At 55.3% G+C, this 13,069-nt stretch overlaps 2 protein-coding genes across 5 annotated transcripts in view; one reads left to right on the top strand and one right to left on the bottom strand.

The window, feature by feature from the left end:
- Positions 1 to 157: 157 nt before the first annotated feature.
- Positions 158 to 9,466, bottom strand: LOC135176954 (low density lipoprotein receptor adapter protein 1-like). 4 transcript variants are annotated; one of them, XM_064146464.1, is made up of 9 exons: positions 9,271 to 9,464; positions 6,004 to 6,146; positions 4,545 to 4,657; positions 3,771 to 3,885; positions 3,355 to 3,427; positions 2,797 to 2,909; positions 1,849 to 1,898; positions 998 to 1,035; positions 158 to 841 (listed from the first exon to the last, which is right to left on the bottom strand). In XM_064146464.1, exons 1-9 carry the CDS (start codon positions 9,353 to 9,355, stop codon positions 684 to 686), a joined length of 888 nt encoding a protein of 295 aa, XP_064002534.1. In that variant the 5' UTR covers positions 9,356 to 9,464; the 3' UTR covers positions 158 to 683. The 4 variants fall into 4 exon arrangements, 2 of the variants coding, with proteins under 2 accessions (XP_064002534.1, XP_064002533.1); XM_064146463.1 differs by having other exon boundaries at positions 998 to 1,038; XR_010302874.1 differs by having other exon boundaries at positions 790 to 841; positions 2,844 to 2,909; positions 9,271 to 9,466.
- A 40-nt stretch (positions 9,467 to 9,506) lies between these two features.
- IFT172 (intraflagellar transport 172) overlaps positions 9,507 to 13,069 on the top strand; it is a 45,374-nt gene continuing 41,811 nt past the window's right edge. The window contains exons 1-4 of the mRNA XM_064146465.1: positions 9,507 to 9,625; positions 9,830 to 9,973; positions 10,088 to 10,200; positions 11,762 to 11,801. Of these exons, the coding sequence (XP_064002535.1) occupies positions 9,587 to 9,625; positions 9,830 to 9,973; positions 10,088 to 10,200; positions 11,762 to 11,801 (336 nt within the window). The 5' untranslated portion in view covers positions 9,507 to 9,586. The remainder of the gene's footprint in view (positions 9,626 to 9,829; positions 9,974 to 10,087; positions 10,201 to 11,761; positions 11,802 to 13,069) is intronic.

The raw sequence follows: 13,069 nt of genomic DNA on the forward strand, positions 1-13,069 counted from the left end.
GAGGACCACTCCCCCATGCTAGCAGGTGAAGATGTGGGAGCTCCAGGGCAGCCACAGGCTCTGTGGGCTCAAGGCACAGCCCAGCAAGCTTCGCTGCAGCAAGTGCAGGAGATAGGGCACCTTGCACCCTGGCTCCTGGTAACCCATCAAACCCGAGTGGCAACGGTAAAAAAACCTCAGTTTATTTCCCTACAAAGGCAGAGCTTTCCTTTAAAAAGCAGCTCATCTCACTGGTGAGAAGGTGCGGGGCTGGGCTGCAGGGGAAGGGCCTTCCTCACTCCTCCAGCTTCCCGAGGGTCACGGATGCTGAGCGTCCTCCTCCAGCTGCAGGGGCCGCTCAGAATCAGCTGGTCACCAGTGGCCACCACAAGGAGCAGGGCAGGAGGGCCGAGCGAGGCAGGGCACACAGTGCGGCACAAGGTGCACTCGGGGTGGCCCTGCCTGCACTGGGAGTGGGCAGAGCAGGGAGCGTTGGTCCACCAGCCTGAGCTGGGTGGGGAGCAGCTGCAGCTTGAGGCGGTGCATGCAGGACAGGGCGCGGGCGTTGCAGGCTGTGCTCTGCGTGGCAGCGGTGCCAGCAGGCCCCAGGCCTGGCAGGCAGTGCCAGGGGCAGGCGCTCTCTGGCCCGGGGGCAGGCACAGGGTGAATCCTGAGTGGCTGGTCCGTTGTTGCCAAGGTTTAGCTTATCCCAGAGCAGTCTCAGGGCCAGCAATCCTGAGGCCAGCTGTAGGGAGGTCTCCAACCCCTCCTGGCCCCCTCCATCCATCTGAGAGTTGTCCCAGGTGGTAGCACAGGAGCTGTGCAGTAGGAGAGCTTGCTCTGGGCACAAAAGGTGCTGACCCTGAAATCGAGATGAAAGAAGAGCGTGAGATGTGTGGTTTGCAGCCCAGCACAGCCCGGGAGGGGAGGCAGACCTCCTCAGTGAGCCACCAGTCCCCTCCTGCTGCAGAGGACGTGCTGGGGATATGGCAGCTCAGCACTGAAGGAAGAAACTTACCTGCTGGGCTGTGGGCTCCCCTCTCCAGCTCCTCTATGCTGCTTTGGAAGAGAACAGAGCACTGATCAGGCACGAAGCAAGGCCTGCTGAGATGCAGCACCTTGACAAAACTGGCATGGCACAGCAGCAACAGGCACTCAGTAGTGCAGAAGCCCAATTATCACCAAACCCTTTCCCCAGTCCAGCCTTTCCTCAGACTGCAAAACCACATCTCCACCCCATCAGGAGCCCCTAGATACAAAGAGTTGCCACTCCTCAAGGCCCTTCACAGACATTGCTCCCATCTGTGCCTGTACTGATTGCTGTCTGACACAGCTCAGACCAGGCTCAGTGCTGTCAGACTCCAGCCAGGTGCCAGGCATATGGAGAACAGCCATAATGTTGCAATAACCACCACAGGCACTTCAGCAAACATCTAGGGGTTAATTCTCCACTGCTGGGCTGGTACCATCAGCTCCTCCCAAGCACAGGACAGGCACCAGTGAGCTCAGCCCCAGGTCCTATTCCATGCAGAAGTCACCATGACCAGGCCTCCATCCTGGCCCAAACCCTGAGTGCCACTTGAGAAGTATGTCTGGATAGGTTGTCCTCAACAAACAGTGGCAGAAACAAAACAAGTACCATCTCTAGGTACATCCTGAGGGTCAGCATCTTCCCTACCACAGCACAATTCCCTGTTCACTCGATGGAAGTGTGAAGAGCAGCAGGAAGCTCTCCCCCTACTTCCATGCAGATCTCCGTGCTCCCACTATACCCAAGGCTTCGGCTCCTCTTGCATGGAGCACAAAGAAGGAAACAAGACAGGGCTCATCAAAGGGTTCCCTGAATACAAGCAGCCACTCATCACCTACCCAGATAAGGTTTCACCGATGTTATCATCTTCCTCCTCCTCTTCCTCCTCCTGGCAAACAAACAAAGCCAACATGACACTTCACTGCCTGGATAAGTCTGTGTCAGGAGCAGTGTTGGGCTGCCCAGAGCCTGTTCTGGAGCCACGGGGCAGTCCCCTGCCCCACCACAAGACACGGTCACCCACCAGGCACAGGCAAAGGGAAAAGGAGGCACCTGCAGCACTGTGCTGCTGAAATCCTCAGGGCTCAAGCAAAAGGAGACAGACAGACCTCGGCTCTGCTCACATCCCCTCCAGTTGGCAGAGCACAAACATGGGCTGTGAGCAGGGAACAAGCCGGGATGGCTGCTGCACCCAGAGCACCTTTGCCCAGCAACGTCTTGAGCTGGAGAGTCAGGCAGAGGGGCCACCCAGGAGCAGGCTGTAAGCATGTGTTACCCCAGGCTGGGCCACCACTGGAAGCGTGAGGCCAAGAAGCCAGCATTCAGAGAGGCTCCTGGGGAGGGACACTGTGAGACCAGCAACTCTGGCAATGCTTCACTGGGCTCTGGATGTGCAGAGGGTGTAGTGCAGATGGGCAGGGCTGACCACACGGCCCAGGCTGGCAAGACGATGACCAAAGGGTCCTCTCCTTCAGAAACAGCATCTCACCCCTAGCTGTGGCACTAAGTGTGCAGAGCAGGTCCCAGCTCCCTGTCTGAGCAGGGCTGGGGGCTGCAGCAATGCTGGGCCTGACAGGACACCTCCTAGAGCAAAGACTACCCAAGGATCCATGCCTGCCTTGGAAGCCAGCAGAGCACAGTCCCCTTCTTCATGTCAGGCAAGGGAGGCCACACAAACATTAACAGGGTCCTGGAAGGCCAGGAAGGGAGAGCTGCATAAGGGTTACTCTTTTCCTTCCCTAATGGGAGACAGCCCTGGGCATGGGCCAGACTTGCACATACTGTACCCCAAACTGGTGTCTGAAGGGAGGGCTCCCCGGGGGAGCTGGCTCACTGGGTCTGCTGGGCTCACTGCTCTCCAAGACACATGAAGGGTGAAGGGGCTGTTCCTGCCTAGAGCCTGGGACAGGGCAAAAGCAGCAGAGTTAGTACCTGCAATCTGGGGATGTACAGGCAGGACTGTGGGCAAGGGGCAGACGCCCCCAACGTGCCTGGGGGAGGGTAGAAACAAGGGTGCAGGATCAGTGCTCAGGGCAGATGCAAACAAGGGTGAAGGATCCATGCTCAGGGCAGGTGCCACAGAGCCCCAGAATGTGCTACAGCTCAGCAGTGGAGTTCAGCGTGGACAGCAGAGACACCCCAACACCCGCCCCAGACAACGACAGAGCAGGCTGGCATGGGGTGCAGCAGCCAAGAACACCACAGCAGGGACAAGACTCTCCCTGTTTGCTGTCTCACCAGACAAGCAGTGAGCCATCTCTCCACACAGCCCAGGACAGGGCTACACGTGGGAGATCTCTGTCCCAGGTCTGGGCAGAGGAACACATGTGAGAGATTCCTCCTACCTGCATGTGCTGCTTCCCATAGATCTAGTGCCATCTGGAAGGCCTGGGCCACAGTCAGAGTCACAGCCTGGGCCTGTGCATGAGAAAGAGAGGATGTCTGCTTCCATTTGGGCCCTCAAGCCAGGACAATCCCACTGCCATGAAATCCAAGAGCCCCCAGGCCTCCCTTGTTGCCTTTATCTACTGAACACACGTGGAAGGCCACAGACCCCCAGAGGAGCTACCAGAGGAGCTGGGATAGAAGAACCTCCTTATTTGCTTGCTACCTGCCTCTGCAGCATGAGCATACATGCTTCCTGGCTTTATTCCAGCCAAAGTGCACAGAGGTCAGGACCTTCTCTCTCTGGAGGTGGAGAAGGAAGGCCCTTGCTTCCACCCTTACCTCATGGAGCCAAGAGCAGAAGGGAAGTGCTTACGATCTTCTTTTTGGGCGAGAGGAAGGCATGGCATTCCAGTGCCCCACTTTCCTGGCTCTGGGCAACGTAAGCAAAGACTTTGTTCTGCAGCTTGTCTGTTGTGCAGTAGGAGATCCTGCAGGCAAAGAGGAGCTGCTCAGAGCAGTAAGGACCCCAGCACAGCTCTTCTGCTGAGCTCCTAGCAGTGCTGACAGCCTGAGCTTTTCATCCACCCCAGCTGACAAGGTAGCCCAACCTCTTGGCAGCACCAAAAAGACATCCTGTCTCTGCTTCCCTTCCAGCTACCGGTCTGCAGCCATGCTCCCCTCACACCCATCATCCAGACACCCAACTTGACCAAAGCAAAGCTGGCAGCAGCAGAAAAATCTCACATCAGCTCTCAGAGCAGCTGCCTTCAGCCCACCCCAGTCAGCCAATGGCACTCTCCTGCCACTACAGCCAAAAGGGTGGTCCTGTGTCCGTGGAGAGACGGACATGCAGCTGTGCCCTAACTGTGGAACTTCCCAACAATCAGCCTCATCCTGCTTGAACATCAGAATAGAAAAGCTGAGTCCAAGCAAAGGCAAATTGACTGAGACAGAACTCAGGATCTGTTTGCATCCAGCCTCAGGCAGCACTATAGGGCACAGTGGGGAGAGGGCCAAGGCCTCAGGGAGCCAAAGGAAGACCTCAGCTTGAAGGTGCACTGGCAGAAGGGCCAGCCCTCTCTGGCTGCTCAAGATGCCATTAGTCTCTAGCCAGCTGCTGGTAAATGTCTCCACACATCATGCCCACCTGTAAATAGAGATGTTCTCAACCATCTCCTTTGTGTCTGCATCCTGCAGTGAGATGCCCCTCGGAGACACTGTCAGAATCACCTTCTGGAACTTGCGAGCTCCCACCCGTGCCTGGCAATGGGGAGACAACAGACAGCTCTGTAAATCAAGCAAGGGCTGCCACTGCCCTTTACTGGCAGGAGTTCCCAGTGCCACCCACCTGGAACCCTGCTGCAAAGCTCCTGCTGCAGGGGTGGGAGAGCAGAGCCTGAAGACCAGGCAAGGCCTGCACAGAGCACCCCTGGAAAGCATGCACACCATTACCAAGCACAACGGAAAGGACTGAGAGAACTGGGTGTGTTGGGTCTCAAAAAGAGAAGGCTGAGAGGGCATCTTATTCATGTCTATAAATATCTGAGGGGTGGGGGCCAAGACAAAGCTATGAGTCTCTTTTTGGTGGTGCCTAGTAATAGGACAGTGTGCTAGTTTGGAGCTAGCTAGAATGTTTTGGTGAGAAAAACTAGACTACAGGCTGTGAAAGGGAAACAATGGTGATGTCTACTTCACTCATAGGCTTGCTGAGAGCTGTGAGAGCAAAAACCCAAACACAGATAAGGTAATCACTCTCTGTCCAGGCTGTGGGCTGCATTTTTCTCTCTCTAATCTAACCTGATTAATCCACCTGCTTTCTAACCCCCCTGGCCAGCCCTCCATTCTTCCTTGGGGCAATGTCTGGGGAAAGGTAGAGAGGGGTGGGAGAAGGTGGAAGGGCAGTTGGGAGCCCCTCCTAGGGACTGTGGTTTCTGGAAGGGCTGTTGTGTTTCTGTATTACCTTTTACCTTGTACATTTCAGTATATAACTGTATATACTGTAAATATCTGCTTGCATATTGTGCTAAGCTGTAAATATAAAAGCTTCATTCAATTTTCAGAGCTGCTGAGTCTAGTCTGGGTGATTCCTAAAGTGGGGGGTGGGGTGGGTAACACCCAAACAGGGAACAACAGGTATAAGCTGGAACGAAGGAATTTCCACCTCACCATGAGGAGAAACTTCTTTATGGTGAGGGTGACAGAGCATTGGAACAGGCTGCCCAGAGAGATTGTGTCCTTCTCTGGAGACTTTCAAAATCCACCTGGATGTGTTCCTGTGTGGCCTGTCCTAGGTGATCCTTCTTTGGCAGGGGAGCTGGACTAGGGATCCCTTCCAAACCCTAACATTCTGTGAATCTCCTACAGACCCCACCTCCCTGGCACTTTCCTTTCCATGCTGTGACTGGCACAGCTCTGCTCCCAACCATGCTCCTAGTGTGGGAGCAGGAAGCAATGGCTGTCCTGCAGGACACAGCTTACCCATAGACAAAGGCAGGGACAGCTAGCCTCCCCTTGAGGACAGCACTGGGGTTCAGGGCTGGACAGAGACCCTCCCCAGAGCCCAGGGGCTGGGCTATGGATTGGCTCTTCTCCACCCTGCCTCTCACCGTGGCCACGATCCTTCGGATGGCAGCAGCAGCCATGTCTTCTCCTTTGGGTGTTTCTACCAGTGTCATGCCTAGATACTTGAGTGTGAAGCACATCCCCTCGAGCAGCGGCTCCTGCATATCAGCCCAGCTCTCAGGAAGCTCTGCAAAGACAAAATACCTTAGAAGCTGTGAGCCAGAGGTCCCATGGCTGGTCCCAGTAGAACCACCCCACCTTGCTGCAGCCTCACTGCTGCTACTTGCACTCAGCTGGGCACTCTCCTGACTTCATGACGTTCTTGGAAGAGGAACAGAATGAGAGGACAGTTTGCCCTCACAGCTTTGGTCCTCCACCCCTGTCAGCACAGATGGTAAGCTCCTGAATATCTGCAAAGGGCCTCAGATGCTGTAATGTTCACCATTATCTGCAGAGTCCTCCCATTCCTGGGTCTCATCTGTATCACTACAAGCAGGATGTTCTCAGTATGGCACTCATCTCACCCGCCTAAACCACTGGCACACCTCAGAAACAGCAGCATTTACTGCTGCTCTTGGTCAGAACAAAATCTCCACATCAATCCAGGGTAACCACAGCCAGACCCTGCAGGTGGCAGGGAATCACAGAAGCACAGAATGTTAGAGGTTGAAAGGGATCTCTAGAGATCATCGAGTCCAACCCCCCTGCCAAGGCAGGGAAGGGGCAGCTCATCCAGCACTTGCCATACTGCTGAGGTGGCTGAGCAGCAGCTGCACCACAAAGATTCTGTGATAAGGAAGAGTTCAGATTGGCATTTCAAGGACGCAAGCTAGCTTCCTGGAAAATATGTTTTATGGATGAACTCCAAGGCACAGAGGGAAGAGAGCTCCCCCATGCATTATTTTGCAGGTCACAGAATTAAAGGGGCACTGGCTCCGTTTCCTCTGCCCTCACTTTTCAAACCCTTTTGCTGCAGTCAAGAAAAAAGAAAATGAAGTACAAAACCCAATGAGCAGAGCATCTGCTCAGTCAAGAAAGATTCCCTAGGGTCAAACCTCAGCATCTTCAGCTTCCTTCAGAAGCCAGCCCATTTCATCAGCATCTTCTGCCTCACAGCAGCTGTGCTGGTGGAAAAAAGAGTCATGGCCCTACACCAGTCCTGACACAACCACTGTGGGCACAGAATACACAAACCAAGCTCCTCAGAACCATCAACTCAACCTCTGCTCCCACAGGACAATGCTTTGACAGCAAGCTCACTCTCACCAAAGGCAAAAGCTTCAGTCATCAGACCAACAGGCCTTGGCAGAAGGTTTCCCTGTGCCAAGCACTGCCCGGTCACAGTTTTCAAGGAGAGCTGTCAGCACATTTACTTTACTCAGTAGCTAAAAAACATAAGGATGGTGAGAAGAGAGATACACAGAAGGGCCAAAGACATGGGGAACCACAGCCTTTCCTGGGGATTCAGCCCACAGAAGAGGAGTGAGGGAACAGGAATACAGACACTACATGCTGTGCTACAAACAGCAGGTCTGCACCCTGCCCTGGGAATTGCCCAGGTATCCACTGCTCACACTCTCCTAGTACTGTTCAGGGTTATTTTTCATCTCTTTCCTGGGATTAGCTCCCTGAACATTACTGGCACACTTTCAGAAGGCTCAACTCATAATTGGAGTAACCTGAACCCACAGGGAAATCAGGAGACTGTATTTGCACAGCATACTCCTGCACAAATGATAACTACCAAGGAACCCACCTGATGTGACACATGTGTCAGGGACCTCTGCCCAGGGTAAGAGAGCACCATCTCACTCCAAACTTTGAGACAGAGCCCACACATGTTGAGGATGCCAGAGTAAGCTCAGATGCTCAAGCTGTGACTGAGACAGCCTAGGCACAACTCCCTTGGTCTTCAGGGCTTCCACATGGGACTGCAGGGCCAGTATTAGAGCTGCCTGTGCCACAGGTGGTGTGACAATCAGCAGCATGCAGGCCTGCATAAGATTCCTCCCAAGGAACAAGCAATAGGACAAGTGGAAATGGTCTCTAGTTGCACCATAGGAGATTTATCATAGAATCAACCAAGTTGGAAGAGACCTCCAAGATCATCCAGTCCAACCTGTCACCGAGCCCTAGCCAATCAACCAGACCATGGCATTAAGTGCCTCATCCAGTCTTCTCTTGAACACCTCCAGGGATGGTGACTCCACCACCTCCCTGGGCAGCCCATTCCAATGGCAAATCACTCTCTCTGTGAAAAACTTCCTCCCAACATACAGCCCCAGCACAGCTTGAGACTGTGTCCCCTTCTTCTGTTGCTGGTTGCCTCAGAGAAGACACTGACCCCCACCTGGCTACAGCCTCCCTTCAGGTAGTTCAGCAACGAGGTCAGCCCTGAGCCTCCTCTTCTGCAGGCTGCACACCCCCAGCTCCCTCAGCCTCTCCTCACAGGGCTGTGCTTCAGGCCCCTCACCAGCTTTGTCACTCTTCTCTGGACACGTTCCAGTATCTCAACATCCCTCTTGAATTGAGGAGCCCATTTAGGTTGGACACGATGGATACCTTCTTCCCCAAAAGGGGTGTCAAGCCCTGCAACAGGCTGCCCATGGCAGTGGTGGAGTCTGCGTCCCTGGAGGGCTTTAAATGCCACGTAAAGGGTGGTGCTGAGGGACGCGGTTTAGTGGTGACCCGGCAGTGCTGGGTTAATGGCTGGACTTGATGATCTCTCAGAAGTCTTTTCCAACAAGAATGACTCCATGATGCTGTGCTCACATCTGCAGAGGACCTGGTGCAGTGGCTGAGGGAGGGGAAGGGCCTGCGGAGCCCTGGAGGGTGCCCCCAGATGAGGCACAGCGTGTTGCAGCACCCGGCACCTCCACCCGCACCCGCCACGGCCGCCCCAGGCACTTCAGCCCACCGCTGCGGGTGGCCTCGATTGCAAAGTGGGGCAAGAGAGTGGTGGCCGGGGGAGCCTGGCGGCCGGGGGAGCCTGGCAGGGAGGAACCGCCAGCAGCCCCACATCGCTGCTGCCCACCGTGGCCTATTGCCCCACAACCTGCCCCAGGTCCTGCTCCAGCTTGCCCTACAGCAGCGCCCCGCTGCCCTACGGCACAGCCGCAGCCCGTTTCCCGTTCCCCCTATCCCACACGGCTGCCACCCCGCCTCGGCCCACGGCCCAGCTCCGCACCGTTCCCCGTAGCAAGCACTGGCCGTGCCCCGGGCCCAACCGGATGGAGACGCAGGCTCCCCGCCCGGACCGATGTCCCGTCCCGTCCCCCTGCCGACCCTTGCGACCCGCAACCCGCACTCACTGCGCCGCCGGCGGAGCCCCAGGCCGTGCCGGGCGAGGCGCGGGCTCCGCAGCACGGCGCGTCCCGCCGCCCGCAGCGCCTCCATGCCGGGGCCGAACCGAGCCGAGCCGAGCCGAGTCGAGCCAAGCCGACAGCAGCGCGACCGGAGACCCGAGCGGCGGGGGAGCAGCTTCGGCCGCGGGGCTCGGCGCGATGACGTGAGCAGCGGCGGAGGCGCTGCGGTTGCCGCGGCAACGGGGGCGGGGCGAGGCGGGCGAGGCGGCGGCGGCAGCACGGGCCCGTCCCGGTCCTTGCCTCGGTCCCGGTGTCCGGTGCGATGCAGCTGCGGCATGTGCGGACCTTGCTGGCCCCGCAGGTCAGAGCGGGCCGGAAGAGGGGGAAAGGGGCGAGCCGGGCGGGGAGCGGGCCGGGCGGGGCGGGCCGGGGCAGAGGCGGGCCGGCGGTGCTGAGCCTGTGCGTATGCCCAGGGCGGGCCAGGCCGAGCGCACTGGGCCGAAGCGAGGGAGGGCAGACCGGGGAGGGAGCGAGCCGGGGGTGCTAAGCCTGTGTGTGCCCGCAGGACGGGACCGCCCGGGTGACCTGCATGGCGTGGTCGGCCAGCAGCTCCCGGTTCGCCGTGTGCACGGCGGACAGGGTCGTGTTGCTCTACGATGAGCACGGCGAGCGGCGAGACAAGTTCTCCACCAAGCCTGCCGACGCCAAGGTGAGGGGTCGGGGACTGGGAACCGGGGACGGGGCTGCTGTTGCCACCAGGGTCCCCAGCGTGTCCCGGGGCCGGCAGCCTTCCCTAGGTGTTGAGCTCACCTCCTCCCCGCAGTACGGCCGGAGAAGCTACGTTGTCAAAGGCATGGCCTTCTCGCCGGACTCCACCAAAATCGCCATCGGACAGACAGACAACATCGTCTATGTGTACAGGATTGGAGAGGAGTGGTGAGTCTGACCATGCTGTGTCCACACCCGGGAGGATGCCAGGCAAGTTTGGATGGGTCTCCTAGCAACCTGGCATAGTGGAAGGTGTCCCTGGTCACTGCAGGGAGGTTGGACTACTGGACCTGTGAAGGTCCCTTCCCACTCAAACCATTCTATGATTACAGAATCACAGCACATTGAAGGTTGAAAGGGACCTCTGGAGATCATCTACTCCAACCCTCTGCTAAAGCAGACTCATCCAGAGCAGGTTGCCCAGAATGGTTTCCAGGCAGGTTTGGAATCTCTACAGAGGAGATTCCACAACCTCTCTCTGCAGCCTGTTCCAGGGTTTTGGCACCCTCCCAGGAGAGAATTTTTGCTTCCCATTAAGATGGCACCTCCAGCCTGGGTTGGAGTTTGTGCTCCTTCTGTCATTGGACACCACTGAGAAGAGTCTAGTCCCATCATCTTGACCACCCCTTTAGATATTGATGAGCATTGCGAAGATGTCCTCTCAGTCTGCTTTTCACCAGGCCAAACAGCCCCAGTCCCAGCCTTTGCTCATCAGAAAGATGCTCCAGTTCCGTAATTCTATGAGGAAAGGGCAGGAGTCTGCCCTGCCATGGAATGGGCTTCCTGGTACTACATGTACCAGTGTCCTGCCTGGTCCTCAGCTGTGATGCCATCATGGCTTAACACCAGCCAGCAGCTGAGCCCCATGCAGTCATTTACTGCCCCTCTTGCCAGTGGGCCTCAGATAAGAATTGAAAAACAAAGTAAAATTCATGGGTTGAGATAATATTTTATTAACTGAAATAAAACATTATAATGAAAAAGATTATGGTGAAGAGAGATACAGAAATAAGGCTCACCGTTGGCTCACCATCAGCTGACTAAATGCTCCAGCAGTGATCTGCTACCCCAGCCAAATCCCCCCCAGTTTATATACTGGACATGTTTTATGGTAGAGAATATCCCTTTTGCTGTTTGATGTCTGCTGTCCTGGCTATGCTCCCTCCCAGCTTCTGGTCCTCCTGTGCACTGGATCAACATAGGAAGCTGGAAAGGCTTTGATTCCTTAGCAACAGCATTCTTCTGCTGAATCCAGAACCCAGCACTACTCTAGCTACCAGGAAGGAAATGCAGCTCTGTCCTAGCTGGAGCCAAGACAGATGTGCATTATCCAACCTGCAAGGAATCACTCAGATGTTTCTGTGGTGAGCAACAGATGTGATTTGCCTTGGAGAGCCCCATGGACCAGCTCAGCTGCTGTGGAGCTGGACCTGAAAAGCCTCTGCTGTTTGAAAAGCCTCTACTGCTGTCCCTTGTTTCATAGACATAGAACTTTAGCCTTGTTTGCTGGTGTGTGGTGTGCTAGAAGTGCTTAGAAGTGGAAGTTGTCAGAAGTTTGGAAGCTCAGAAGTTGGGTTTTCATTATTTTTCTTCTAAAGTTGGCTTCTGATAGACTGCAGTGTACAAAACTGAAAAGGGCTGTAAACCAGCGTGAATACAGAGAGCAGGGTAACCAGAATGGGCAGAACTGGCTTCACCCACAGTCATTTTTGTCTGCCTTTTTCTGCAGGGGCGACAAGAAGATGATATGCAACAAGTTCATCCAAACGGTGAGGCCCTGACTCCTGTTTAACTCCATTTTCTCCAGCATACCTCAGATAAATCAGGGGTTTCTTTGCTTATGCTCACTTGGCCACAGTGTCAGTGACACTTGCTCTCCAAAAGATGCAGGTTGATCCCAAGATAATGTCTGAATTTCCAGACACATGTTTACTCACCAGGCTTCAGAGGCTTCACAGCACCTGGGTGCAGCACAGTACTTAGTTATTGAATGATCAGTGCAGTCAGCTGCAAAACCATAGAATCAGTCAGAGCTGGAAGGGACCACAAGGATCATCTAGTTCCAACTCCCCTGACATGGGCAGGGACACCCTACCCTAGAGCAGGCTGTACACAGCCCCATCCAGCCTGGCCTTAAACACCTCCAGAGATGGGACCTCAACCACTTCCCTGGCAACCCATTCCAGCCTCTCACCACTCTCATGCTAAACAACTTCTTCCTCACCTCCACTCTGAATCTCCCCACCTCCAGCTTTGCTCCATTGTCACTCCCTGAGAGCCTCAAAAGTCCCTCCCCAGCTTTTTTGTAGGCCCCCTTCAGATACTGGAAGGCCACAGTAAGGTCTCCTCGAAGCATCCTGTTCTCCAGGAGACAGCTTCAGGTAACAGCAGATTTTTTTTAAGGGGAAGGGAGAAACAGGAGAGATTCTGAGCTCAGCTCTTTTTCACAGGTTGGTAACTCTAAGCCCCAAAAGGTAAAGTGTGCAGGTTTCACTCTTAACTATTTTCCACATGTTCCAAGACCTCAGATCTGTGATTTCAGTCAGGTCTTGTTTGTGGTCTGCTGCCCTAGCTCTGCCTCCATGTGTCAGTATGCTCAGCAGGTCTCTGGGAAGGATTGTCTTCAGGTTGATGCACCTGAAAAAGGCAAATTACTTGCACAGAAGTATAAATCCTTTGCCATCAATATGAGAAACTTCAGAGCTCTGACCTGCTTTTCCCACCTTCAGCAGCAAACACCCAGCAGCTGTCCTAGGCTCTCCACCCAGTTGCTATCACACTGTGACCCCCATGTTCTTTGAGTCACCAGAGAAGTTCTCTGCTAGGTACACCCCTGAAGTAACCAGTACCAGCTGTGAGGAATTACCCTTCTAGTTCCAGTCCCCGGAAGGTGTAGGTGGAGCTGCTGCTGATGCAGTTGCTGGAGTTTCTGAGCCAGGTTTCCTCAAGCTGTCTCTCAAGTGAAGGGCAGCTGCAGGCTCTGGATTGAAAGCTGACATCTCAGAGCAGGGTGGTGACCTCCCACTGTGGCTGCTCT

The sequence above is a fragment of the Pogoniulus pusillus genome, chromosome 7 (assembly GCF_015220805.1).
Source record: "Pogoniulus pusillus isolate bPogPus1 chromosome 7, bPogPus1.pri, whole genome shotgun sequence".
NCBI classification, from domain to species: domain Eukaryota; kingdom Metazoa; phylum Chordata; class Aves; order Piciformes; family Lybiidae; genus Pogoniulus; species Pogoniulus pusillus.